The 26,452-nt window shown below is 31.8% G+C and overlaps 3 protein-coding genes across 6 annotated transcripts; 2 read left to right on the plus strand and 1 right to left on the minus strand.

Moving 5' to 3' along the window:
* The first annotated feature begins 3,095 nt into the window (after positions 1-3,095).
* On the plus strand, positions 3,096-4,961 carry LOC110614060 (histidine-containing phosphotransfer protein 4). 2 transcript variants are annotated; one of them, XM_021755523.2, is made up of 6 exons: positions 3,096-3,290; positions 3,770-3,900; positions 4,027-4,095; positions 4,237-4,308; positions 4,421-4,511; positions 4,630-4,961. In XM_021755523.2, exons 1-6 carry the CDS (start codon positions 3,228-3,230, stop codon positions 4,675-4,677), a joined length of 474 nt encoding a protein of 157 aa, XP_021611215.1. In that variant the 5' UTR covers positions 3,096-3,227; the 3' UTR covers positions 4,678-4,961. The 2 variants fall into 2 exon arrangements, with proteins under 2 accessions (XP_021611215.1, XP_021611217.1); XM_021755525.2 differs by having other exon boundaries at positions 3,109-3,290; positions 4,439-4,511.
* Positions 4,962-9,529: 4,568 nt separating this feature from the next.
* LOC110612927 (protein PAF1 homolog) lies at positions 9,530-15,317 on the plus strand. 2 transcript variants are annotated; one of them, XM_043955832.1, is made up of 12 exons: positions 9,530-10,944; positions 11,713-11,781; positions 12,090-12,197; positions 12,315-12,498; positions 12,580-12,656; positions 12,763-12,882; positions 13,650-13,755; positions 14,054-14,140; positions 14,264-14,332; positions 14,418-14,492; positions 14,620-14,763; positions 14,850-15,317. In XM_043955832.1, the coding sequence occupies exons 1-12, from the start codon at positions 10,028-10,030 to the stop codon at positions 14,994-14,996; spliced, it is 2,103 nt and encodes a 700-aa protein (XP_043811767.1). In that variant the 5' UTR covers positions 9,530-10,027; the 3' UTR covers positions 14,997-15,317. The 2 variants fall into 2 exon arrangements, with proteins under 2 accessions (XP_043811767.1, XP_021609480.2); XM_021753788.2 differs by having other exon boundaries at positions 9,531-10,944; positions 14,421-14,492.
* Positions 15,318-16,563: 1,246 nt separating this feature from the next.
* Positions 16,564-23,401, minus strand: LOC110612829 (lysM domain receptor-like kinase 3). 2 transcript variants are annotated; one of them, XM_021753646.2, is made up of 11 exons: positions 22,280-23,401; positions 21,271-21,354; positions 20,358-20,660; positions 20,077-20,222; positions 19,904-19,993; positions 19,697-19,802; positions 18,916-19,067; positions 18,745-18,842; positions 18,516-18,663; positions 17,791-17,898; positions 16,564-17,107 (listed from the first exon to the last, which is right to left on the minus strand). In XM_021753646.2, the coding sequence occupies exons 1-11, from the start codon at positions 22,875-22,877 to the stop codon at positions 16,943-16,945; spliced, it is 1,998 nt and encodes a 665-aa protein (XP_021609338.1). In that variant the 5' UTR covers positions 22,878-23,401; the 3' UTR covers positions 16,564-16,942. The 2 variants fall into 2 exon arrangements, with proteins under 2 accessions (XP_021609338.1, XP_021609339.1); XM_021753647.2 differs by lacking the exon at positions 21,271-21,354.
* Positions 23,402-26,452: the final 3,051 nt, after the last annotated feature.

Genomic DNA, 26,452 nt, shown 5'->3' on the forward strand with positions numbered 1-26,452 from the left:
TAGTTCTTCAATTTTATTCCTTGAAATTAAACCTCTAACAATATTCCTTTTTTTATGTATTTTTTAAGGAACATAAATTAGTATGGATCATTTTAATTTACATACAATTATTTCCTTTTTTTTTCTATTTATAGCCAAATAAAGTGTGTTGATTTGATGTGATTCACAATTTGATGTGATTCACAATTCTTACTACAATAATTTCATTTAAAAAATTATTTTGTGGAAAACTCTCTAATCATCATGTTTGTGCTTTCAATCTATAATTAGGACTCCAAAGTGTATTTACTAAATTTTTTAGTTCATCTTGTTCTTTTAGCGAAAAACATTAAATAAAATTATTTTTTATTTAATTTTTTATCGACACTAAATATTTTTTACTAGTTTACGTGATTATTTTTTATTTTGTTTTTATATTAAAAATTAAATTTTATATGTTAACTTAAATTATAACATGTTTATATATCTAATTGATTTTAGATAATATATTTTTTAAAATAATTTTAAATATTTATAAGTGATCTAATATTAAAAGGATGATTACTTTTAATATCATATTGACAAAATAGATTAAACCTAACTCCATCTCAAAAAATAAAAAGGATTGCCTATATCAATTACTTTTACGTTATACACGTCAATTGTTTTAACATCAATTTAAAATAACGATTATAGTTAAAGCTTTAATGTACTTTAAGCAACCCGCTATTATCACAATTATATTAGTTACAATCGAAAATTAAAATATATTTACAGGTGAAGTTTTAGAAACTAAATTGAACTTTGAGAATAGGACGTAGCAAAGGACAAAGTTTCTTTGTTTGGGATTGAAAATTGGCACGTGACCCCTTAAATTTGGGAAAGGTATTTGGAACAGAGGAGTTGGAAGGGTTGACCTGTTTAGCTAGAAAAATCTTTATTCTATGCAGTATTTGAAGTGAAATGATGTCGTTTTCACAACATGGTATTAGCCTGGTTTTTTTTTTTTTTTTTTTATTTTTATTTTTTTTTATTTTATGTCGAAGGTATTAGCCTGTCATTTTGATAGTATTGAAAGATTGCATAAGGGACCCATTCTTGATGCTTTCTTTATTCGAAATCCTGTGGTTGGGAATTGAGGCTGTGATTATAAATGGTCACAGCCAGGTCTGCCATTATTTTAATGTCGAAATCTATGTGGAATTAATACTTTAATTTGATAACATTATAAAATTTTATATTCAAAATATAGTCACAGTCGAAAGAAAAATTTGGTAAGCGCAAAATCATAAAATTGAATTTGTCAATTTTAAATTTATTTCTCACGGAATATGAAAATCCAAGATCTAAGCAAATAAGATTCAGATATAGCAAAATATCTTAGGATTTTAAAGGAAGAAATTGTATATGCGCCTGGTCAGTAACAGCATCCAAGGGTGTGAAAATAGCTTGATTGGTAAAGTTGGAGTTCTCTCTGTTAAAAAAAAAAAAGAGAGCACAGAGTATTGATTGCAATTTTATATATATACTGTTAATAATATATGGGCTATATAAAAATTAATTTTATGAAATACAAAAAAAGTAGAAAAAGTAAATTGAGTAACAAAATAATTATACGGAACTATTAAGAAATCAAAACAAATTGATACTACTGAAATTTATTTAAAAAAATAGCCAATTAAAATAGAAAATAACTAATAAGAAAAATATCAACAAAAAGCAGAACATCAATACAAGTCATGATTATATATAAAAATATTATATTTGTGACAACAAAATCAGGATAAAAAAATTTGAAATTTTAATTTTATCAAACACATAACAAAAACTTAAAAATAACATAATAAAAATAGAAAAAAATGGAAAAGAAAAACTTTTAAACTTCATTGATAAAAACATAATGCAGTAAGTTTTTTTTCTTTTTCTTCTTTATTTTTTAAAACTTTTATAGAGAATATACACTCTTCTTTCTCTCTCATTTTACAAAAAGCAAAATAACCTTTTTTATAGGCAAAAGTAAAAGTCTTATATGACTAATAAATAATAACTATCACCTAATACAATACAAACAAACAATCTCATTTCAACTGAAAAAACGGATAGTTACTCCTTTTAAACTAACTATCATATCTGAAGTTCTTTTGTTCACATAAAAAATCAAATCAACTCCAACATTAACTACGTTAATTTAGAATATCCCACTTAGGCCATGACCTATATTAAATGAGATATTAGAAGTTTACTTAAAGTATATAGAAACTAAAAGTGTTTAGCTTGTCCGTTTATGGTCTTTTCACAGAATCAATTTATCTCAACTTTTTCTTTTGTTTTTGTTTTGATATTATGCAGAATTTGTGAATATGGATCAATTTAGAAGAAATGATACGATTCACAACAATTGTTATATACTCGGAACAAAAATCTCCATCAATCATTAATTATAAAAATATAGAATAAACTGTTCAATTCAGCTTTGTAAAGAAATGCTCTTAATAATCAAAAGTTAAAAAGATAGCACTAAGTATAGCCTTATCTTTAATTGTACCTCATGCGATGCCCATTAAAGCATGCTTAATTGTGTAAGTGGTTCAAGCAAAGATGGTTAAATAGAAGAGGCATAGGATGTACATAGAATTTCAAGGTTAGGCTTGGGGGCGGGACAGCAGGTTCCTTTTGCTTCTAAGTTTAGAGATAGCATTTAGGAGACATATGTAAGAAGCTTAAAGGGAAAGGAGAGAATTTCTGTACGGACATACACCACATGAAGGAAAATATCGTAGCAATTGGGTTGTGATATGTTGTCATTGTTCTCAAGTGCATGTCATGGTATCATATTGCATATTATGTGAGGTATGCTGTGATTTCTTTTATATGTTTTTATCAGTATTTATACTCAGAGCATGCTCATAGTCATATCAATTTATGCACGTCGAGATCATGAGAATATATTTCCTAATATTAAAATGATGCATTTAAGATTTTTTTTTAATAAATTTGAAGTATTCTCAGCAGTAGAATCTCGAATCTTAATTAAAAGAAAATACAATTCTCATACCTGTCTACATGTATTGTGGATCCTGCTTTCTCTTCCCAGCTCTTGCTCTTTCTGAGAAGAAAGTTGGCATAGTACAGATCTCTCCCTTCTCTTCTATATAAAGCCTTTTACATATTGCATTGTTACTCAAACCTTGCAAGTGTTCTCTTTCTCATCTCTTATCACTCTCTCTCTCACACTGCATTTTTGAATAATGGAAAGAAATAACCAGTTGCATCGACAAGTTATTCTTTCAAGGCAGTCCCTGTTTGATCAGGTTTTCACTTCTTAACTTTACTAATAGCCAGTCCATGCCTTGAGCCACATATTTGTATCTATTTATTGCATATCCAAGATTGAAGCAAGAGTTATCCTGTTTCATTTTTAAATAAGTTGCAAAATCCCACTCCACGATTTCAAATTTTCTCGAGAAAACTTTTTAAAACTTTTTTTAAATATAACAAGTTCTCTATAGGAAACTATTTGCTTCAATTTCTTTATATATTTACAAGTGCGTCTAGGATCATGACATTTTTCCCCTTTAAACAGCAAAAAAGGATAGAGAACAAAGAAAATACAGTGGGCACTTTTGAGAATGCATATATGTGCTTCAATAAATTAAAATAAATGCACATGAGCTATTATTACAGTTATGCTTGTTTAATTTTTTGCTCAACCCATTCCCCTCTTAGATTTTTTTTTTCAGCCCTTTTTTTGTGCTTGCAATTGAAATTTAAATGGGTGACCATCTTTCAGGGTTTTCTTGATGAGCAATTTCTTCAGCTTGAGGAACTTCAAGATGATGCTAATCCAAATTTTGTGGAGGAAATTGTCACATTGCACTACAGGGATTCAGCTAGACTAATCCTTAGCATAGAGCAAGCATTGTCAGTTGAAAACTTTCCCTTCTTAAATCCAAAACTTCTGTTTTCTTATCTTTTCTATTGTCTAGTCCAGCAAGTAAAAAGGCAATTATGGTGTTTAAAGGTGGCATCTTTCTTATGTCTATGCAGGGAGAGGAATCCTCTTGATTTTAACAAGTTAGATAGCCTTATGCATCAATTCAAGGGAAGTAGCTCAAGGTAATTAATGGGGAGATGCAAAACTAAAATAATTATTAAGAACTACTTATATAGATTAATTTAAATGGTATCATCAGGTATATTCTGTGTTGGCTTTAACCCAACAATCTTTTTATACCTATTCTTTACTATTGGGTGCAGCATTGGAGCCAAAAAGGTGAAAGCTGAGTGCACTCTCTTTAGGGAATTTTGCAGTGCAGGCAACGGAGAAGGGTAATAATCGCTTTTTTTATTTTATTTTTTCCCACTTTGAACTGCCAAGGATTATTTTGCTCATTACCAATTAGATGCATAAAAACTGTGCAAATTTTTTGATGGTGTTCAGTTTCCTTGTAAAAAGCAGATGCATTAGGACATTCCAACAACTCAAGAAAGAGTATGCAACATTGAAAAAGAAGCTTGAGGCCTATTTTCAGGTGTTTGATCCCTAGCTATTTTCATTAATGATGGGAACTTTTTATAGTTTTATGTATTTGAACTTAAAATTCTGTAAGTTTATATATTTTAATAATCTTTTTATCCTAATTAATGCAGCTAGCAAGACAAGCTGGGCCTGCTCAGACTGCATGTCGCCCCAAGTAAGAAATTGAGTGGAAGAACAGATGGCTGGTTACGTATTTCTGAAAATGTTTTGCTATTGGAAGCCCAATAAGCCGCCCTGATATGGAAGGGTTTTGTTATTGGGTTTAGCAGGCTATAGTGTCGCATTTCAGTGCTTTTACAGATGTTATAATAAGTCCTTTTCAAATATTATGAGATACCGAGTTGTAAATATTATGAAAAAAAAAAAAATTTACATCCTTGAGGCATGTAAAAATTAACATATATATTCTTCTATAGAAAATCTCTATAATTGACTCTTGTCAGATTGAATGTCACTCTGTGAAAATAATATGTTTTTTTTTTAATTTCATAAAGTTAAAATATAAGGGTTAAATTATTTATTTTTTAAAAATCGAAGAATACAAGTGCTAATTTTGAATAAATAAATAATTAAAATATGCTATATATTATTTTAATATTTTAAAAATAACTAACGAAAAATTAAATGGAGAGATTTATAATTTTATATAATTAAAATATAAAAATTAAGTGTTTAAATTTAAAAATGGAAAGATATATATATTAATTTTTTACATGTAATAGGATGATGTAAAAGCAATTTCAGGATCTGTTGAAAAACAAAAGCATGCTGGACTTTGTTAAGGCCCATTTTCTTTTTGTTCAAACGCCGATGCCCGGTAGAGAATGACGATGTAAGGCCCTAATTTTATAACAATACGAAACCCCCAAAAAAAAAATTAAAGAAATTGTTTGGGCTTGGACAATTACAAGATAGACACAAATGAGTCCATTACCAAAAGTTTCAATAAGTCATTAATTTTAAACTTAGAAATGCTAAATCGCCATTTTGACAAATTGCCAAATTAAGGGTGCAAATGAAACATACTCATAATTCATAAGTATTTTTTAAAATATGGAAGACATGAAAAATATTTAATAATTATATTTTTTTTATAAAATTTGAATGTAAAATAAGATATAATTAAATGTGAATATATGTTAAATAACTTTTCATGTAGATATGTGGAATTAAATAAAGATACATTTATAATCACAGTTGCCAAATTAAAACGAAGTTAAAAATTAAAATAGGGATGTTAGGTTTTAATTTTGATATATTTTTTTAACTAAGAATCGGAATTCGGAATTAAATTTTTGGCTTTTTTGAGTTTTAAAAATCATACTGAAAATAAAATTCAATGGGTTATATTTTGATTTTAAGAAATTTAAATTGGTTTTAATTCGATTTCAATTTTTATTTTGATTTTATTTTCAAATTTTGTTTATTACACAAAAAATTATAATTGCATTTTATAATGGTAAATAATTTTAAATTTTTAACATTAAAATAATAGAATATTTAAACAATAATAATATTAATATTAAAAATATATTATATATAATTTTTAGTAAAAATATTATAATCTTTTTTATATATTTATTAATTATATAATTTATAATAAAAAATATATGTATAATTAATATGTAATTTTTTTGTATAATTAAAAATTATAGTTAATTTAGTAAATTTGTGGCTGAAATTATTTTTAAGAATATAAAAATTGAATGTCACACAACGCAAATGGAAGTAATGCATGCCATGCCATTTTTACTTGGACTTTTCCGCGTTGCTGACATCCTACGAGATTCTTGTGGGGTACCCTATTAATTTTGAGAGGCCAATAACATGTAAAATAAATTAATAATAATAATAATAAATTGAGAAATTACAGTCATATTTGGGAATTAAATGCTTTGAGATTCATTGTGGGTTACCCTGCCAATTTTGAGAGGCCATCTATGGTATTAAATCATTGATAATCATCTTTATTTGGCAAATTACAACTGTAAATGCCACGTAGGCTTTGCTATAATGCTCATCTAGAAGCCATGGATAAATGATAATCATCTTTATTCGGCAAATTAGAAATGTAAATGCCACGTAGTCTTTTCTATAATGCCTATTTGGAAGCCATGCAATGCAATTTTGGTAACCCAACATTTCTACCTTAATTACAAACTGCGTGGACCTCTTCTTTGGATTCTAGTTGGCAGTGGGGTCCCCTATTATATCATCTGAGATTCTCCTTTAAATTATTTTATTTTATTTTTTAATTAAAAAAAAAACAAATATATACATCATTCAATTAATGTAATTTCATCTTTTCTACTTACCATCTATTAAATAATTAGAAGCTACTTTTTATTTATTATTAAAAAAAATTAAAATATAATTTTTATTTAGTTTTATTTGATAAATCTAATTTTTCTCTTACTCCGTGATAGATACTCCATTATATGAGTCTATCACATGAGTCTCTGGATATTCGATTTGATGAAAAAACCTATAAAATAAGTAAAGATGGTTAGGCGTCTATCAAAAATGTTTCGGTGGAGATTGTTCGACGTTTAAGTCAGATTCATGAACTAAATATAGTATAGATAGGCCAGAGTTGCAGAGAAAAATAAAGTAAAAAGATATGGAGCCCAGTCCGAAGCAGTCAAAAGAAGGAAGAAGAAGACTCTCTCCCTTTTTACCTGTCTCTCCTCTTCTTGTTATTGTGCTACCTGTCTATGTCACGCAGGTCCGTACATATAGACGTGTTAGATCTTCTCTCAACGCTAGACGGCTATTTAATTCCTTCGACTCGCGTGCGGATAGGGCAACGAAGTGACTGGACCAGCTCCTCTCCCTCACATCACATTACTAGGCTGAGTTTCTTTTTGCTTGGTCTGAGCTCACGGATAACCCATCCGGCCTGACGTGTCTGGATCGAGACCTGAGATGCTGAGTTGATCGGTTTAAGGAAGGCTTGAAGAGTTTTGAGTCATTATTCCCCTTTTGAATCTGGCCTCGTTCAGAATGAAGAAAATCCGACAGTCATCATTACTTATTTTGAATTTTTATTGTGGATAAATAGTGAAAATTCTCTCATTACATGGCTTTATTTATTATAATTTAATTATTATACCTTCTTTTAAATAAAAATTTAAATATAAAAGTTAATTAAAATTAAAAGTAATTTTGCATGGGTGTTATGTTCTTATTTTCTTTATTTTTAGACGTTTTTGTGGTAAAATCATTTATTAAATTACATTTTCAAATATTTACAATTACATAAAAATTCAAAATTTTAGGACTCATATGAATTTAATAACTTTTGAACAGTTACTAACGGGCGGGTCAAAAGCAGGCTTAAAACGACACGTAGTATAAGCAAATGGCAAATGGAACCCATGCAGGCTGAGGATACGTAGTAATGTAACTGACTCAATTTTTTCCGCGCCTTCTTTCAACGCAGTGGGCCCTTTCGCTGGGATTCTTGTGGGGCCGTCCATTAATGGGTCCCTGGTAATTTTCAAATAATTATCGCTTTTCAGTAAATTCTCAATTATTCATATTATGGATTTTCCTTCCTTTATCACCAATATATTAAATCACAATATTAATATTTAACCGGTTTCTTGGTCTATAGGTTTTTTTTCTTTTTTTTTTTTCAAAAACTAATATATTATTTTTGTAAGCTTTTCTACAAATAAATAAAAATACTTTTTACAAAATATTAAAAACATTATTTGTCTAATTTTGTTCATAATATTAAAATTTCATATAATTATTTTTTTTTTCTATCTTTATTAGAGCTTTCATAATACTAACCGAGTTTGATATAGTCGTGATTCCGCTGCATAGATTTGTTTAAATTTTATTTTTTTAAAAAATATATTGGCTTAAAGCATGTTTCATATATAATTTAAATAACCCTAATTTTAATACTAAATCACTTATTCTTTATATTAAATAACTCGTATATATATATTTGGCTTCATGAACTTCATATTTTGAACAACAATATATTTTTTATAAAAAAATATAAATCTTAAAATCATCAGATATACATATAATTTTAGAAAAAAAATTCATCATCAAAATTTCTTTTAAACTTATTAGTAATTATATAATGTAAAATAATTTATTTTTGATTGATGAGTAATTATATGTTACATCAATAATTTTAGGTAGTTAATTTTACATATAATAAGTTAATTAAGATTAACTATATAAATAAAAGTGGATTTTATAAATATGAAAATAGATTTAAAATAAATTATATAATTATTTAGATTTTAATAAATATATTTAATTGTATATAAAATTGCGTTTATTTGATTTTATTTAGCCATAGTAGGCCATAGATTTTTCATATAATATTTTGATACTTTAAATAATGTATTAAGTTGATGTTCTAAAATCTAGAAATTAAAGTTTATAATAATTAAATTTAGTTTGAAAAAATTACACTTTTTTTATTTACAAGTGATGTATAACTACTTTTTTATTATAATGTCATATGTTTTTGTCGTTTATACCGTATGTATGGATGGATTAAAGTACTCATTCATATCAGACAACTATTTAATTTTTGTTGATATACGTGTTGAGAGGGCAGCGAGATGACTGAGTCTGCTCTTTTTATCTCTTGTCATATCACCAAATTAAACTTTTATCGATAGATTCGCATGCATAGTCAGTTCGATTTATTGAGCCGGTTTACTTGAATGAAGCATATTAGACTTTGAATTTATATTATTTTTCAGGATATGATCTTACTTCATAATATAAAAAGTCTAAGGATCATATATTAAGTAATAGTTAAATTATTAATAAAATAATAAAGAAATTTTATTTAATAAATATTACGATTTCTAAAAAAAGCATACAAAATTTTATTATTTTTAAGAAAGAAATATTAGGTTGGCTAATTGCTAGTTTAATCAATAATATAATAATTCTTAATTTTATTAATTTAATTTTTTAAAAAAAATATTTAAGAAAAATAACTGTATATTGGCTGCGCAAGTTAAAAACCTAGAAAACAAAATCCGAGATGCCGAGTTCAGCCAAAATTGAACTCAGGTCGTCAGGTGCTTGACTCGTTTCGGCGGAAATTTTCCGATAAATTTCAGGAAAGCCACCATTGCCTATTACAGCTGAGACTACCCTTCAACCGGATCCAAAGCACCAAATCTGTGTTCTCTTTCTCCGATCAGATTCTCCCTCTCCGCCTTTGTGTGTGTATATATATGTGCAGTCCATTAGATATCCAAATCATTCATGACCTCTTTCGAAAGCTTAAATCTTCATGATTCATTTGAGTTTCCTCTATCCTAGGTTTTTTTCCTTAGGTTCCAGGTAGATTTGGCTAGTGAGTTTTCGTTTTCATAGGTGCTAGGGAGTAGTGGGAATTCACTTTCTCTTTCGTTTTTAGCTGTCATTTTGGAAAATCAATATTGGGAATTTTGTTCTGTCGCTTAGAACTTGAGAATTGGGGCTAGATTTTGATTTTAGAGATTTTTGAGTTGATTCACAATGGCCTCATATAGGCCATTTCCTCCACAATCCACTTTCCCGCCGCCCCCACAACCACCACAACAGCAACAGCAACAGCAACAGCAGAGACCTAATCAGTATACTCAAAACTACTCTCAGATGGCTCCAGCTGGAGCAGCTTCTTCCTCTACATTCCCCCAAAACTATCCCCAAATTCCTACCCAGCAGAATTTCTCACAACATTATCCTCCTCGGCATGCTCAACAACCTGCCCCTCCACCACCACCACCTCACCAACAGTATCCATATCAGCCACCCCCGCCACCCCCAGCACCAGAATCATCATACCCACCTCCACCTCCGCCACCAGCAGCTCCAGCCCAACAGCAACCACCACCTCCTATGTACTACCCATCATCACAGTATTCTCAGTATGGTCATCAGCCATTGCAGCAACCAATGCAGCCACCTCCTCCGCCCCCACCCCCTTCATCACCTCCTAGCTCTTCAATACCACCCCCGCCACCTCCCAGCTCCCCACCCCCACCTCCTCCTAAGGATAGCATCACAGAAAGAGGCAAACCGGTGCCTGAGGTAAGGAGAGAACGCGGGCATTCAAGTCATAGTGGTGTAGTCAAACAAAAGCCGCAGAAGCCACCAGTTCCGCCTGGGGGCAAGAAGGGGAATGGACCATCAGGGAGGGTGGAAACAGAGGAGGAGAGAAGGTTGAGGAAAAAAAAGGAGTTTGAGAAGCAAAGGTTAGAGGGTAAGCATAGGCAGCAGTTGAAAGAATCTCAGAACACAATTCTGCAGAAGACCCAGTTGTTATCTTCTCAGAAGGGGCATGGTTCTATTGTTGGGTCCCGTATGGGGGATAGGAGGGCAACTCCATTACTGGGTGGGGAGAGGATTGAGAATAGGTTGAAGAAGCCAACAACTTTCTTATGCAAAATGAAGTGAGTGTTTCGACATTAAATCTGGATTTAACAATAATTCACTTATTTTAGAAGCACCCATAGTCAATTAATTCCATCTCTTTCCTTGAAAATAACGGAAAAATTATCGCCAGTGGAGCTTTTTGGGGTTATTTTGGAGCATAGATATGTTGCTTTGATAGAAATTGATAATAGCTCAGCTGACACTGTTAGTAGTACAACACCTTTTTTCATTAGTGATAGTTTGATGCTGTGTATAGGAGAATTAAGTCTATATGCAAAGTTTTCACAATTTTATTCATCGTCTTGAAATTAGGTAATTTCAGGTCTTGCTTAGACTAGTAAAAAAATAGTAATATAGGAATTAATTAACATAATACATCTTAAATTGATTTTCTGTTGTTTTTCTTAATGCTTCCTCTGGATGGAATTAAACACTGTTGGACAATATGACACTGCTGCCTATATGGGTGGATGAATTGCTGGATAATACCTACAACATACTTTATATGCAATTGGGCATTCTGGATTTGGCTGATCCCTTGTGGATTTTGAATTTCTTCTCTAATCATGTTTACCTTGAAAGATAAACCGATATTCACTAATGCTTTTCTTGATTGATTGTATCTTGTTACTAGTTACATTTTGTTTTCCCCATTTTAGTTAATTCTGCTATGTGATCCATTGTGCAGGCAAGTTATTTGCATCTGGAATGGTATTCTTGCATTTTAGAAAGTTGCTTGCCTACTATCAATGCTGACACTACTTTTACTTGTATGATTTTTGAAGATTCCGGAATGAACTTCCTGATCCAAGTGCACAACCAAAGTTCATGACTCTGAAGAGAGATAAAGATCGGTATGTACATGTAGCATGTAGGCCTTTATTCATTCAATTAATTTGTGTATGTTGGCAACTCCAAGTAAATGATGATATAGAAACAAGTACAGAGTTTGCTCGTTTTCTACGTATTAGGAATTACGGTTATAATATTTTAAACATTTAGCTTCTACTGTTATTTTTACAAGGCTGATTCTGCAAGAATTTTGACATCAAATTCTTTCAAATGAAGAGTTTGATTACCTGTGTTCTCTGATATATTCTGACGTCGTGCTTTACTTTCATTAGAAAACAGTTATTATTCATCCTGTTATCTTTATTTGCAGATTTACAAAATACACAATCACCTCATTGGAGAAAATGCATAAGCCTCAACTGTATACTGAGCCAGATCTTGGGATACCGCTTGACCTGCTTGATCTCAGTGTCTACAAGTATCCTCTTGCTCTCTCTCTCCCTCCCTCATTATCTTTTTCCTCTTTTTCTAGTTCTTATTAGTTTATGCAGTGTGACAAAGCTGACTATCTTCTCTGTCCCCTCTTTTTTATTAGTCCACCTAAGGTTAGGCAACCTCTTGCTCCGGAAGATGAGGAGTTGTTGCGTGATGATGATGAATTGGTTACCCCCGTAAAACGAGATGGCATAAGAAAAAAAGAACGGCCCACTGATAAAGGTGTTTCTTGGCTGGTGAAAACTCAATATATATCTCCTTTAAGTATGGAATCGGCCAAGCAGGTTGGATTTAGTATACCTCTGTCACTTAATTGGCTAGTTGCTGATAGAGCTGCTGTACTCAAATGCTTTTGTTTTTTGCAGTCCCTTACTGAAAAACAAGCAAAAGAATTGCGAGAAAGTAAAGTAGGCCGTAACCTTTTGGAGAACCTCAATAACAGGTCTCTGCTATTTCATTCAGCTTGTCTATAGAAAATGATGGAAAGGGAAAATGGTAATGGCACTTTTTGTTCTTTTTTTTTTCTGAGAATATTAACTCCTTTTCAGAGAGAGTCAAATCAAGGAAATTGAAGCATCTTTTGAAGCAAGCAAGTTACCCCCTGTCCATGCAACCAATAAAAATTTGAGGCCCGTTGAAATTTTGCCATTGCTACCTGATTTTGCTAGGTATAAGGTTGATGCTTTTATATTGTGCCTACTGGAATTAATTAGTTCCTTGTAGTGTGTATGCTGGGATGCAAGGAATAAGTTTCTGAAATGTAGTAGAATGTGTTGTAGACATGTCTATCTGATTGTATCACCTTTATTCCTTTCCTAAACATTTTGAACAATTTTGGGTCTTTTACTATTAGCATGTTATTCAGTATCTCACTGGGCTTTTAAGCAAGTCACACTGTAATTACAAGATCTGTTTGGTGCACAACAAGAATAAATCACAAGAAACATTGCCTGTGCTGATGGAAAATCATGTGGGTATGGTTATGAAATCAGGTTTAACACAGGACCACCATTACCAGTGAGCAATAATTTGTTGGTTCTGGTCCTCAGCCAATGTAAATTAAGAAGGATAGTTTCTGTACAAGCTGGTCTTCAAGAGAATATTTTTGTATGCTAAGCACAATATCTTCTGGATAAATTTCCCAATTATGTGCAATGTGGGGGTCAATTGGAGCTGTTCTTGGACAGGTTTCTATCCTTCGACGTTATAGCTTCACAATGCTAAATATACAGGAGGTTTATGCACAAAAAGGCAATAGTTTTTGCTATTTCTGTGTTTCATACACAATTTCATGGCATTTCTTGGATGAGATTTTAAAAGTTCCTCATGCAGTAATTGGGTGATGTCCTGCTAAATTATAGAACTATTAAATAGTATATTGTGCTGCATCTAAGTATTGAACTTTGGTTGGGTACTTGTTATGCTATTTTAACAGGTACAAAGATAAATTTGTCTCTGTGACATTTGATAATGCTCCTACGGCTGATTCAGAATCCTATAGCAAGTTGGATCAATCTGTTCGTGATGCCTGTGAATCACAGGTAAGTTAATTAGCAGGTGTATTGCACATAAGCAGCAAAAGTAGAAGTCAAATCTGTAATATCCATAATCCATGGAATTAAAACTGGGGAGAAGCAAACACTTTTTTTTTGTCAGAGAAGCAAACTTACTTTAGGTTTATATTTGTGTTGATTAGGATCACTGTTAGTTTATTCAGATAATTAAGCTTATTCTTGAACCTTTGCTTCTCTTTGAACATATAATTCGCATCGCATGTTACTTTCTTTTCAAAAGTTAATTTTGCAGTACAAATGCAACATCCTTTATGTTTGGTTCCAGGCTATTATGAAAGCTTGTGTCACATCTAGCTCAGATCCAGCTAAACAGGAAAAATTTTTAGCGTACATGGCCCCTAACCCTAATGAGGTATATACTTTTTATATGAAATTCCAAATATCATTTCTACTCATCTCTATTGCAGTTCTGAAACATTATTATTTTAGTTCAATATTTATCACTGGCTTATTTATTTGTCATCTATTATTTTAGCTGTCAAAGGATGTTTATGATGAAAATGAGGATATTTCATATAACTGGGTTCGTGAGTACAACTGGGATGTAAGTGCCTTAAATTTTTGGTGTTGCCTAGCAAGCCAGCTTTTACTAAACTTCCTCATGAAAATTTTCTGATTGATGTGTTGAGCAGGTGCGAGGTGATGATGCTAATGACCCAACAACATTCCTTGTTTCATTAGACGAGGATGCAGCACGCTATGTGGTGGGAACTGTATTGGATTTGTTAAAAGTTTAATCTGTTAACAACTCTCCCCCGGCCCCAACTCCCAAACAAATCACATGCCTTGGATTTGCCAACATGATTTTCACTTCTTGTTGTCATGTTGCAGCCTCTTCCCACAAAGATTAATTTAAGGAAAAAGCGAGCCAGTGAGGGAAGGTCCGCGGATGAGGTAGAGCAATTTCCACCACCATCAAGAATAACAGTAAGGAACAGACCAACTGCTGCTGCAATAGAAATCAGGAATACAGGGGTATGGTCATGTAGCATATGAAGTTCATATTATTAATCAATGTTGGATATTCTGCCTGAATGCCTTTGACGTGGTTTTACTTTCAGGCTAATTCAAATTCAAGAGGTAATATCCTGAATTCAAGGATGGGAATGTCAGATGATGATGATGATGCCCTTGCAAGAATGCGGAGGCTTGCTAAAGGCAAGGGTATTGACCATTCCGGTGGAGCTGAAGATGACTTGTCTGATTGATTGGTCCTAATGCAAGTGCTGCAATAGGAGGAAGTTTTGAACTTCTAGAGTTGGTGTTGCAGGTGACTTTAGGAAACTGTTTATGTGGATGCTGCAGTGAAATAAAGTAAGAAATATTAGCCCGTGTACATGCCAACCATCCGAAATATACATGTTCAGGATGTAGCTGGTTTTAGTAGAAATAGGTTTTTTCAATACCATAAAAAAGCAGAAAGAATGAAGGTGTAGAGAAGTTCGTCAAGGCTTGATGTTTTGATGTACTGTATACATCTTAAGGTTAATCAAAATAACAGTTAAATCTTCGTTTCTCTTTGTCCTCAACTTTTGTTGTGTTTTCACATATCTTGTTTTTTTGAATGTTTTGAACTTCGATTTATGGTTCTTTTGCCCCTCATCCTATTTTTGTTATGTAATTGAGATGGAATTGGTTGGTATACTTATTCTGTTCTGCATGCTTAATCTGCTTGAGGTGTAACCCAGAGACCAAATGGAAGCTCTGGTTTCAAACTCTAAACGGATGGCCATGCCCTAAACAATGCTTCCACCCCACCCCCCCACCCCTCTTTTGTAAGCTCTATATAAATATCATTCCATTTGCATTACCTAGTCGATAAAGTAATTTACTGCTATTGATTTTGTACTATAAAAAAATTATGCAGCCAACTTGTATTCCAAAAGTAGTTGAGAATCTCATAAGAGACGACTACAGTTGTCTGATATTTACTGTTGAGACATGTTGAGGAAAAACATACTCATGTCAACAGATTTGTCTTGCAGACCCGACCTGAGAGTGCTTTTGCTCTTCAGAAATGAAGATTTCTTGATGCAATTGATGTCCTATTTTGACAATTAACAGAAACCATTGATGATGAATATGTGGGTTCCATCATTTCATGCTATAGTAATAAAGATATAGAGTACTACCATACTTGTTGGCACCTAACAGCTTCTTGACGAACAGCTCTCTTTACATCATCAAGTGCTTTATACATCGCTTGTATACCTGAAAATGTGTAAAATTCAGAAATGCAGAGATGGATTGAGGTAGCCCTGGCCACGGTTTGATTCAGTCTGAATCGGACTGGTCAAATTTGGGATCGAATTGGTCAATCAGGTCTGATTTTTGAATAAGATTGAAACCGCAACTATGATGGCTGGTTTGGTTCCTCCCTCGTATAAAGTTCGGAGCCAGTTCCAGCTTTGAATCTCACAGATAGCAATCTGGTTCAGGGGCTTAACTGGACCAGAAAACATTGAATTGCCTTCTCTCAGACAAATCACCGAACAACAAGGATTAGAAACTTATATAATCGTAGTAAACATCTGGACTTTATACTAGGTTCTCTTGATGTACCTTTAGTCCATTCCGGCCTTGTTTAGAACATTTAATTTGTATGGTAAAAAAAAAAAAGTAAATGTGTTTTTAAGCAAAAATAGTAGCTTTGATTCAGAAAAGAAAAAATTGAAAGCATATGCTTATCTTATTTAGATGCAAGATTTTTGAAAGGCGGCAAAATTATTTAAGAATTTCAAAACCTTCAGTTTTAATCCACCAAAATAATAGATATAAAAAAAAATTGATACCTTATTTTTCATTACCTCTTACCTCAGTACACTCCAAAAATACAGGAGCCAAAAATAAGTAGAAAAATATGCTATTGTCATACGCTACCAAACTCTCTCTTACAAAGTCTCTAACTACAACTACATTTCATATTACATCAAAAATTTTCACTCGGGGGAAAAAAAGGCTGTGTACAAAATCAACAGGAGGGAGGAAGAAGAAAAGGAAAAGGTAGACAATCACCACTATTACATTACCACTTCCATTGGAATATCACTATCTTGGTGCCACCATGCATATGGGTAACTACAATATTACAAGGGGAAAAGGGAGGAGAACAAAGGAGTGTGGGGTTTGACGAGAAGGAGCTTGCTCAGTCTCTCTATCTTCCTTGGACAAGACCGCTGAATACTTGGCTGTTTCCTGCAAGAGTCGCTTCCCACTCAATGGAGGTTAAAAGGATCTGTGACAGTGAAATCACAACTTGCTTCATGTCAGGCCGTATGATGGGATCCTCATCCACACATTGTTTTGCAACCATGGCCATCTATGCATTCACATCCATCAACAAAGGAATTAAAAAGCTGATATCACTTCGAGATGCAATTTAAAAATAAGCATCCACAACATTTAAAGCAATAGTAGCAAAATTTTGCTCCCATTACAACTACTCACACAATGAAATCAGGTTCTGTATGCAGTCATATCTCCAAATATAAAAGCTTTAAAGTTTTCGGAGGAACGTTAAACAGTAGATGTTAAGATTTTGATGTTGCAGTAAGACCTAGATGATTATCCTTGCATTGTGATTATCTTTTTGAACTAAATTCAACAGCAGTGTCTTGGTAAATTTCAGCTATGATTTTACTCACCTATTTTGTTATAGTATGGTTCGTGCGTGCAGCCATTCGCCATAGGACTTGTTCGTAATCACAGTTATGCCAGAATCTCCGGCAACCAGAACAGCCTGTGGTGGGCTTTCATTTCTTATTGTCCTCGAGGAGAATAATCTCTTTACTTTTTATTCAGATTAACTATTTCAAATCAGTTACTGAAAGATTACATGGGCCTTTGCCTTCAGATTTTAGCAAATAAAGTAATGTAATAGTTGAGCCCTTCCCTTTTTCCTTAAAAAGGCTGCAGGCTTACATGCTAATTATAGTTTCAAATGCAAGATGAGCCAATCTGCTCTAAGATTTAAAACACAAGCAAAGGTGAAAGAAAATGTACCTTGAATACACAATCATGGGGATATAAATCCATCATATTAGGGTCAATGTGATCTTTCAAACTTGACATGCTCATGGAGTCTGGCGAGTTCCGAAGAGCTGCTAGCATCTGTAATTTCAACAGCATTTGGAAAATACTTTAGTATTGTTTCTAACATTGCATGTGGATACTTCAGTATCAAGCACAATACACTAAGTCATTATTGATCACTTCAAATTACCTTTCAACTTCTTCCATTTTACCTAAACTGAAAACCCCAACTTTAGGAGCTATGAACCTTTGAACCTATCAGTCTACACTCCATATTTGTTTAATAAAATGCATTCAATCAATAACTTTTAACAATAAACTGATACACGGAGTATTAGAAACTCATTTCACCAAGAAAGAAATGGAAAACATATTCTTCTGCAAGAGCAAATAGAGCACCTCCTTCAACAATGATGTAAAGAACACAACAATCCATAAAATATGGGAACTGGGACCACTAATCCTAACTTTTTCTTTTCTGCTACAATTATCTCCAGGGATGAAAGTTATCATAAAAACATTTTATCGTCAGGAATTTTTTCAGTGAGTCTACTAGAGACAGTTCTGCCTTCGACTTTAACACTGCAAGTCTAAATTATAAAGATTTAAGTCAAAAATAGAGTTACGAGTAACATTTGGGGTTTTGGTGGTTCTTATGTATTATAAAGCAGTATTTGTGCAAAAGAGGAGCTTACAATGGATGCCAGCGATCGTCTTTCAGGATTTTTTTTAAGTGCACCTTCAGTTTGTATTATGGCTTCCTTCCCAGATATGATCTCAAAAAGAACAACACCAAATGCATAAACGTCACTTTTGGCTGTAGCAAGACAATCGCTTAGATATCTGCAATGAAGCAATGCTAAAAGTTCAGACTAGGTGGACTCACTATACCATGATACCCGAATGATAAGTATATTTGCTTACTCTGGAGCCAGATAACCAAATGTACCAACAACTTTTGTTGCTGTCGCTTCTCCCTCGCCTGGTTTTCCAACAAGTTTTGCCAATCCAAAATCTGAAATCTAAATGCAAAAGACTTTGTAAAATAAACCATTATATGTTAGGATTACAGGATAAATCATGATATGTCAAAACCTTAGCCCTGAAGGAACCATCGAGTAAGACGTTGCTTGTCTTGATATCTCGGTGAACATAGTGTGTTTTAGTATGTTCATGGATATATTCCAGACCTCTAGCTGCATCAAGTGCAATCTGGACCCTCATGACCCACGACAGTGATGAATGTCCTTCAAGCAAATACCATTTGCAATATATTTAGTGTCATATAAACAAGTCATGGGTGCATAAACCATAACAGCTCGGGGGTCCAACCAACAAGCACTTAACTGTCAAATAAATGCCACTAGTTGGACATTTTAAATATATAGATTAAAGAAAGCATTTTCCTGTCCTTTTAAAGTAGTTAATCACGGTATATTGCACCTTGTAGGCTACAGTGATTTGAGTTCTTCTCAACATGATTATCTGTTCTTCTTTTCAATGTCAACACAAGCATTTCACATTATTACCATACCAATTCATTCTCAACATTAAGCAAAATCCATCACCAAATGCTGTATTTGAATAATACAGTCCTTCATACTCTATAATATTATAATGTCAAGACTCGTTTTTTCATGAACATTTTATATTCATATTGCAGACTGAAATGTAAGTTCATTTCAGATGTCTTCCCAAACTTCTTGTATCTCCATCAAAAGCATAGTTATATACTGCTCTCCCAACTACTCAAAATGTATTTAAAATTAGCTCAAGAAATATAAATCATCCAAACAAGTACACTGCAACAGCTGGCAGACATACAACCATGAGCACTTTATTCTAAGCACAAGCAAAGATTTTACAAGCAACTCACCCTTATTCAGAGGATCGTGCAAATGGTTTTTAAGTGAACCCTTTTGGGCATACTCATAAATTAGGAAGAGCTCATCATCACTGGCAGCATAGCCAAGCAATTCAACCTTGACAAAATTAAACCAACACAAGCTTCAAATAATTGAAACCAACAGGATTGCAAACTAATAGAATCATTGGTAAATCTTCAGTTTACAAAGAGCACTACCAGATTTGTATGGTGGACTTTGCACAAGACTTTCATCTCTGCCATAAATTCTTTAGTTTTTGTAGCCGTCATTCTCTTAACAGCAACCTCCTGAAAAGTGTTTTTTTTTTTTGAACATTGTAAATTGGTTTGCCTGATGATATAAACTCAGAAACAAAGAAACAGGTAGAAACCTGGTCATGAAGGTGGCCATAGTATACAGAACCATATGTTCCATGTCCAATAAGACTTGAATCAGAGAATCCATCAGTTGCAAAAATAATTTCTTCATATGTGAAAACCACAGGCTTCTCCACATCAAGCATTTCAGTTCCGAGAGCTGTGAATAAGAATGTAAAATCATAAATCTAAAACTTAAAATAGGAGAACAAACATTGTACTGGCACCAAAAATTTGAAAAAGCAACAGTTAATACTGAAAGCTCCCAGAATCAAACCCTTTCAGACTAGTGTACCTTTAGGTATAGTAATCTGGTAGCTGCTAGACTCTCCATCGGTTTGCTTCCATTCTCCAGATTTACCAGATGTATACCTTCCCGAAGCACAACAAAAACTTGGCTTACGAAGAGTATGAAACCTATGAGAAACCTTGCCGTCAGGGTCTTTAGCATGATCTCCTCGAGCTTTAGAAAAGCAGCAGCTAGAGGACTTCAAGCATACACAAATAAATATACAAAATACAATTAGTGCAAGACCAATCCCAAGACCCCCTATGATCCATCCATATGGTACTTGTGCCTTCTGCTTTGGTGGATTTTCTGCATAGACAAGGCATTTCAGGTTACAAAATGACATATGAGGAGTGACCCTGGAAATTTAAACAAAAAAAATATTGAGAATTAGAAAAGCAAGGAAAATCATAAGCTCAGGGACCCAAATAGTGTCCGTAAAATTTAAACCAATATTTCAATATTACATAGAGCTTAAAAGGAAACTGGAATGAAGTCTACTGTCAATGCCTCTAATTTCAATAATCTCTCAACAGAGACGTGCATTTGTCAATATACAAGAATATTAATAAACTAACAGGATTTTGGCACTTGCCATTTATTTGTAATCAGTACTTAAAACAAGTAATTTTCTTTCTTTACCATGATGAAGTTAATTCTTTCCATCGATATGCAATGCACGGTGTGCTATTAAGTTTCTTTCCATAATTTCACCAGTATAACCTCCATTTATTAAACTTATGATTTTTTTTTCTTTTCTAAATTCCAGCACACTTGTCATTATCTATATAAAACCAGTGAAATACACAACTAATTGAAAGCTCAATCTCTTGTGCAATTGTGTGCATGATTATATATATTTGTCAAGAGGCATTAGTACATTATAACTTGCACAAGATCACAGGGTAAAAACCCATACCTGAGGACCCATCAAAAGAAGGTTCAGGAACTGGAGCAGGACTAGGGGGAATGTCATTCTCCACAGGATAAGGGTCACCAGGAACTGGGGAAGAAGGGGAGGAGATAAATAAGCAAATAGCTGCCTAATATATTTTTTACAAAAATTTTACCAGAAAAAGAAGTTCAGTTGTTGAGCCATATGTTATTAAAAGAAGAGGAGTAAATTTCTCTCAGTTAATTACAAAGAAGAACTTATTGCAAACTACAAATTAACTGTTACTTTCCATACAATAATCTATTCAGAAAGAAAGAAATTTTTGTCAGGTAAGATTAATGCATAAATTATAATGTTGCTATCTGGTTTATGAACTGAACTAAACTTCGCCGTCAAAAATCAAACATCGAGAGATTATTTCATTATAAAACTCAGGTCCGTCTATTCAAAATAAGACAATTTGCTTCCAAAAACTATATGTAACTATATGCTGCTAGTGATGGTCTGATAAGAAAATTAAGATTGCATATCAGAGCAAACTCAACCCCAAAGCTCATCTGCATATGCACCTAAATAGGAGGTTGCAGAATCAAGTAAGCTAAAATTTTGGGTTGAGGAAATGATAGAGCCAAGAATCACATTCTCTGAACCACATTTCTGCCTTCTGACCTATCATTCAAACCAATCTCAACATTTTCAAATAACAGCACTTAGTCTCAAGTGGCGGCATTCCAACTTCACAAATAAAAAGGGCGTCCATGGTGGGACGCTGCCCCTTTTGCCGACAGCTCGAGGTCCAACTTCACAAATACAACCGTTAAATTCATCAAACAAATTTTCTTAACGTCTTTAACCAAACTTCTTGTCCACTTATCAAAAGCAAACAAAGTAACAACTCAAAAAGGCTCGTATGACATATAAAATGCCAAAATAAAAGTAAAAAGCTACCTCATCTTAAGCCTATATTCAGATTTCCACAATTAAAAGACAATATAATTAAGAAAAAAGGTTAAAATTGCAGCAAAAGACTAACCTGAATTCAAGGGAATATAATACAGAGCCCCAACAGTAACATTATCGGGATTCCCTAGCCCATTTACTGACTCAATACTATCCATACTAACCCCAAATCGACTTGACAGTGACTCCACAGTATCTTCTTCGCCCATCACATAGCTCATCAAGTAATTCCACAGCCCATTTGAACATCCACAAAACAACCTCAATGAAATCACTGCACCAACCTTCGCTAATCTAGTAGTATTGGGCAAGAAAGCAAGCCCATCATAAGCGTCGATCACAATGTCATACACATAACCTTCGCTGGATTTCACTGTATACGTAGTGTTAGAGGCATAAACTTTTGTTGTGGACAAGCATGAGCAATTCTTCTTGATGAATATGTATCCCCGATCATTGCCTTCTACGGCTACATCTTGGGGTAGCACATCGAACATGCTTTGGATCACTGCTAAAGTCTGGTCCTTTTGGGGTTTAAAAGCCAAAAACGATGTGCATAGTCGTGTGGTGTCCGTACAGCTCATGGGTTGTGTAGAATATGAATTTCCAAATAAGATTTGAAGAGAAAGAAAGCATATTAGAGGAACGAGATCACACTTTATACTTGACATTTGTGTATGCAACAAGAGTGGCAACTGGCAAGGCAAAAAGTTTCCAGATTCGAAATTGAAGAAGAAACTTAAAACAATTTTAAGACAAGTAGAAACAGAGGTTCAATACATGCCTGTTGAATCTGATGAAGATGAATGGTAGCTAAATTTCAAAAGAAATGAATGAGAGAAGCATAAATTTGATAAAGAATAGTGAAGGATAGTGACTAAAGCTGACAACTTAGCATAAAACTGTTAAAGGAAACATAAGTTTGGTACCAAACTAATGATGAAGAAGTTGGAATGGGGATTTACTGAAGTGTTTCTCTTTTTCATCTCTCCTTTTCCTCTGAGAGAAGAGAATCAAGAATTCAGATAAAAGAGAAAAAAAGGAAAGATGGGTTTGGAAAAAAGAATTAAGAGAAATGGTGAGTTGAGCTCAATCGTGCAGGAGATGGGTTTGAGCAGAAGCAGAAGAAGAAAAAACAGGGAATGAGGGGCCTGCAAACAAAGCTTTCTTTATTTGGTTTTGGTTTTGTTCTGTCTTCCTCTGTGAGCTGCTTCTCTCTGTTAATTGTCTGTCACCTTGATATTTTTCGTATGACTAAACAACCCTCTCCCCATTTTTTTTTCTTTTTTCAAAAAATAAAGTTTCCTTAGCACATGAAAAAAATTTTTTTTTTTGTTAGTTTTCTTGATAAAAATAATTTGTTGATCTCATTCAATTTCCAATATATGTCATGAAATATTTTATTCCTGAGATTTTCTAAAAGAAAAACTTGTTGCATAGCGGAGCTGTAGATGCAGATTTTCATTTCAACGACCTCGTTAGGGCAAATTCACAAGAAGGAGAAGAAAACTGATATCCATGAGGTAATAAAAATAATAACGAAGGGTAAAATGGGAAATAACAAAACAGTGAGCAACGCAAAATTGCAAAAGGTGGTGGATCCGTGTTGGAAAAAGCTTGGGCACAACTTACAAAGACCTGGATTAATTTGAGAGAGACAGTTGGTTGGGCCCCACTTTTCTCAATCGCGCCAAATTTCTCCATTAATCGCCGATTATTTCACCATCGTCACTCCGGCTAAATTATGTGGACGTTATTTTTAGCTTCATTTTCACCTACCATCCCTCTTTATGTAATTTTATACAATCATCTATGTCCCCCTCGCATGGATCTTGAAGAAACTCATTTACACGTGGGTTCTCAATTTTAGCAAAAGTTTTAATAATTCTTTTTTATGTTAAGCGAAACAAAACCCGTGTTCCCGTTAATATTAATTTTTTAATTATTAATAAAAATATTTTATTTTTAAATACACTCATTTTTATATGAACTTTAAAAAAAAAAAGAAATTAGCGTCATTTGAATGCTTTTTTTTAATCGGCCTTTTTATGTTTAACTGAGCATAGTATTCTAAAATTTTGTCGACATAGCGTGGCGATTAATTGGAGAGGGGAAAAAATCGGCAAGCGAATAGGGCCACACGTGGACAGGAGATAACTTTGAGAATCTATTTATTTAGTCATGAGACATTGACTCAGAGATCTTAAACTCCGGACCAAAACCCTAAATATACCTACCAAACTATAACTAATAAATAAATTAACGATATATAAAATTTTATATGTATTTCTATTTATTTTACAAATATGTGTAAATTCGTTTTCAGGTAAGTATTGCTGAGAATTTTTTTTTTTTTTAATTTTGAATCTCAAATAAATTTAGAAATTACGTAGATGCAATTAATGAAGGTCCACTATAGCCATGGATATTAATTGATTCTCACATTGTTGTAAAAAAAAAAAAGGGTAATGGGAATTAGAAGCTTTAAGTATTATTGGAAAGAAGATGACAAATTAGGTTCTCCAATGAATGTACACCAACATCATTCATTAAATGAGTAAAGCATTGCCCACTTGTTAAAATTCTTTAACTATAATTATTTTTTGTAATTTTATATTATAAAATAAATTTTATTAAATATAATTACTTATTATATATCCTATATATATATATATATATATATAATAAATTATATTTCAATATATTTTTTATAATTTTCTAATAAGCGGAACACTACATCTCTTAAAATTCATATAATATGTTTACTTTTATTATTTTATTATTAATTTTTATGATCAAAATAAACTCGTGGCTTGATTTTAAAAAATATATTAAAATGTGTTTAAAATTTTAAAAAATTTATTAATTAATTCGTCTATTAATTTTATTATTAAATATTATATTATTTAATTTATATGATTTTTAAAAATTTATTACTCTCAAATTTTTAAAAAAATTACTAATTAATTTTTTCATATCAAAAATATTTTAAATTTTTTTATAATATTTAATAATTAAAACTAACGAAATGATTAACTAACAAATTTTTTAAAATATCAATAATATTTTAATATATTTTTTAAAATCAAAATACTGAGTTTTTTCGTATTATAAGAATTAAATAATAATTTTTAAAATTATATTTTAAATTTATAAAAAAATTTTAATGAGTAAAATTTTAAATTTTTTAACCATATTTAAATATAACATTTATCACACATTATAATATAATTTATTATATTTTTGATATAAAATTAATAATAAAAATCATATCCAATAAATTTTATGAATTGTAATGTAACTCATTTGACATTTTTATATATTGTATAAAATTTATATGTAATTCATTTAATTAAATTAAATTTTTTTATTTAAAATTATAAATGTTTTTGTTATAGAATTTTTATAATTCAAATTACATAAGGAAATAGAGACTACACTGCTTTATCAAATATATATATATATATATATATATATTATAAAAAATAATTATTTAATGCTTTTAGATTCAGTAAAACTTATTAATTAGTTCATTAATTTAAAAAATTTTATTAAACATTTATGAAATAATAAAAAATTTACTAATCAATCATTTATTACTTTACACATTAAGATTTTATTAATTAATTATTATAATATGAATAAAATTTATTAATTGTTCTCTTAATTTTATAAAATTTAAACTAATTAATTCTTTAATCAATATTATTTTAGACATTTCTCGATATTTAATAATTAAAATTAATAAAAAAATTAATTAATAAATTTTTTAATATATTAAATATATTTTAATATAATTTTTAAAATTAATAATTAATTAGTAAAAATTTTTATAATATAAAAATTAAATAATAAATTTTTTATATTATATTAATAGAGAAAATAAGATTTTTTGGACACAATGTGTGATTTGTTAGCTTTGATTATTATATTAAATATGGGATTTATGATGTGTGACTTTTACTCCAAGGTTCCACAGCCCTTGGATCTTGTCCATTCTTGGGTTTTGTATTGATTAAGTTTTGAAGATTTCAACTTTATTGTAAACACATGGCAAAATTTATTGGAGAATCTTAATGGATATACCTATGTAGTTAATTGATTGACGGGTTTCATTTTTTCCCTTTTTTTTTTTTAAATAAATATATTAAAGTTCAAGAGACTAAGAGAAAATATACATAATTTGAATCATTAAATTATAAAGGAAATCTATAATCCCAGCTCACTTTAAAAATTAACCTATAAA

This window comes from Manihot esculenta, chromosome 4 (genome assembly GCF_001659605.2).
Source record: "Manihot esculenta cultivar AM560-2 chromosome 4, M.esculenta_v8, whole genome shotgun sequence".
NCBI lineage: Eukaryota > Viridiplantae > Streptophyta > Magnoliopsida > Malpighiales > Euphorbiaceae > Manihot > Manihot esculenta.

Excerpts from the sequence above, each read along its gene's own strand:
- LOC110614060 (XM_021755523.2), top strand. The coding sequence starts at position 3,228 with ATGGAAAGAAATAACCAGTTGCATCGACAAGTTATTCTTTCAAGGCAG. Across the intron at positions 3,291-3,769 it reads GGCAGTCCCTGTTTGATCAG|GGTTTTCTTGATGAGCAATT; the intron begins GTTTTCACTTCT and ends ACCATCTTTCAG. Across the intron at positions 4,512-4,629 it reads AGCTTGAGGCCTATTTTCAG|CTAGCAAGACAAGCTGGGCC; the intron begins GTGTTTGATCCC and ends TAATTAATGCAG.
- LOC110612927 (XM_043955832.1), top strand. The coding sequence starts at position 10,028 with ATGGCCTCATATAGGCCATTTCCTCCACAATCCACTTTCCCGCCGCCC. Across the intron at positions 12,657-12,762 it reads TTGGAGAACCTCAATAACAG|AGAGAGTCAAATCAAGGAAA; the intron begins GTCTCTGCTATT and ends ACTCCTTTTCAG. Across the intron at positions 13,756-14,053 it reads GTGATGCCTGTGAATCACAG|GCTATTATGAAAGCTTGTGT; the intron begins GTAAGTTAATTA and ends GTTTGGTTCCAG.
- LOC110612829 (XM_021753646.2), bottom strand. The coding sequence starts at position 22,877 with ATGTCAAGTATAAAGTGTGATCTCGTTCCTCTAATATGCTTTCTTTCT. Across the intron at positions 21,355-22,279 it reads TTATATTCCCTTGAATTCAG|TTCCTGGTGACCCTTATCCT; the intron begins GTTAGTCTTTTG and ends CTTCTTCCCCAG. Across the intron at positions 20,223-20,357 it reads CCAGATTACTATACCTAAAG|CTCTCGGAACTGAAATGCTT; the intron begins GTACACTAGTCT and ends TCTTATTCACAG.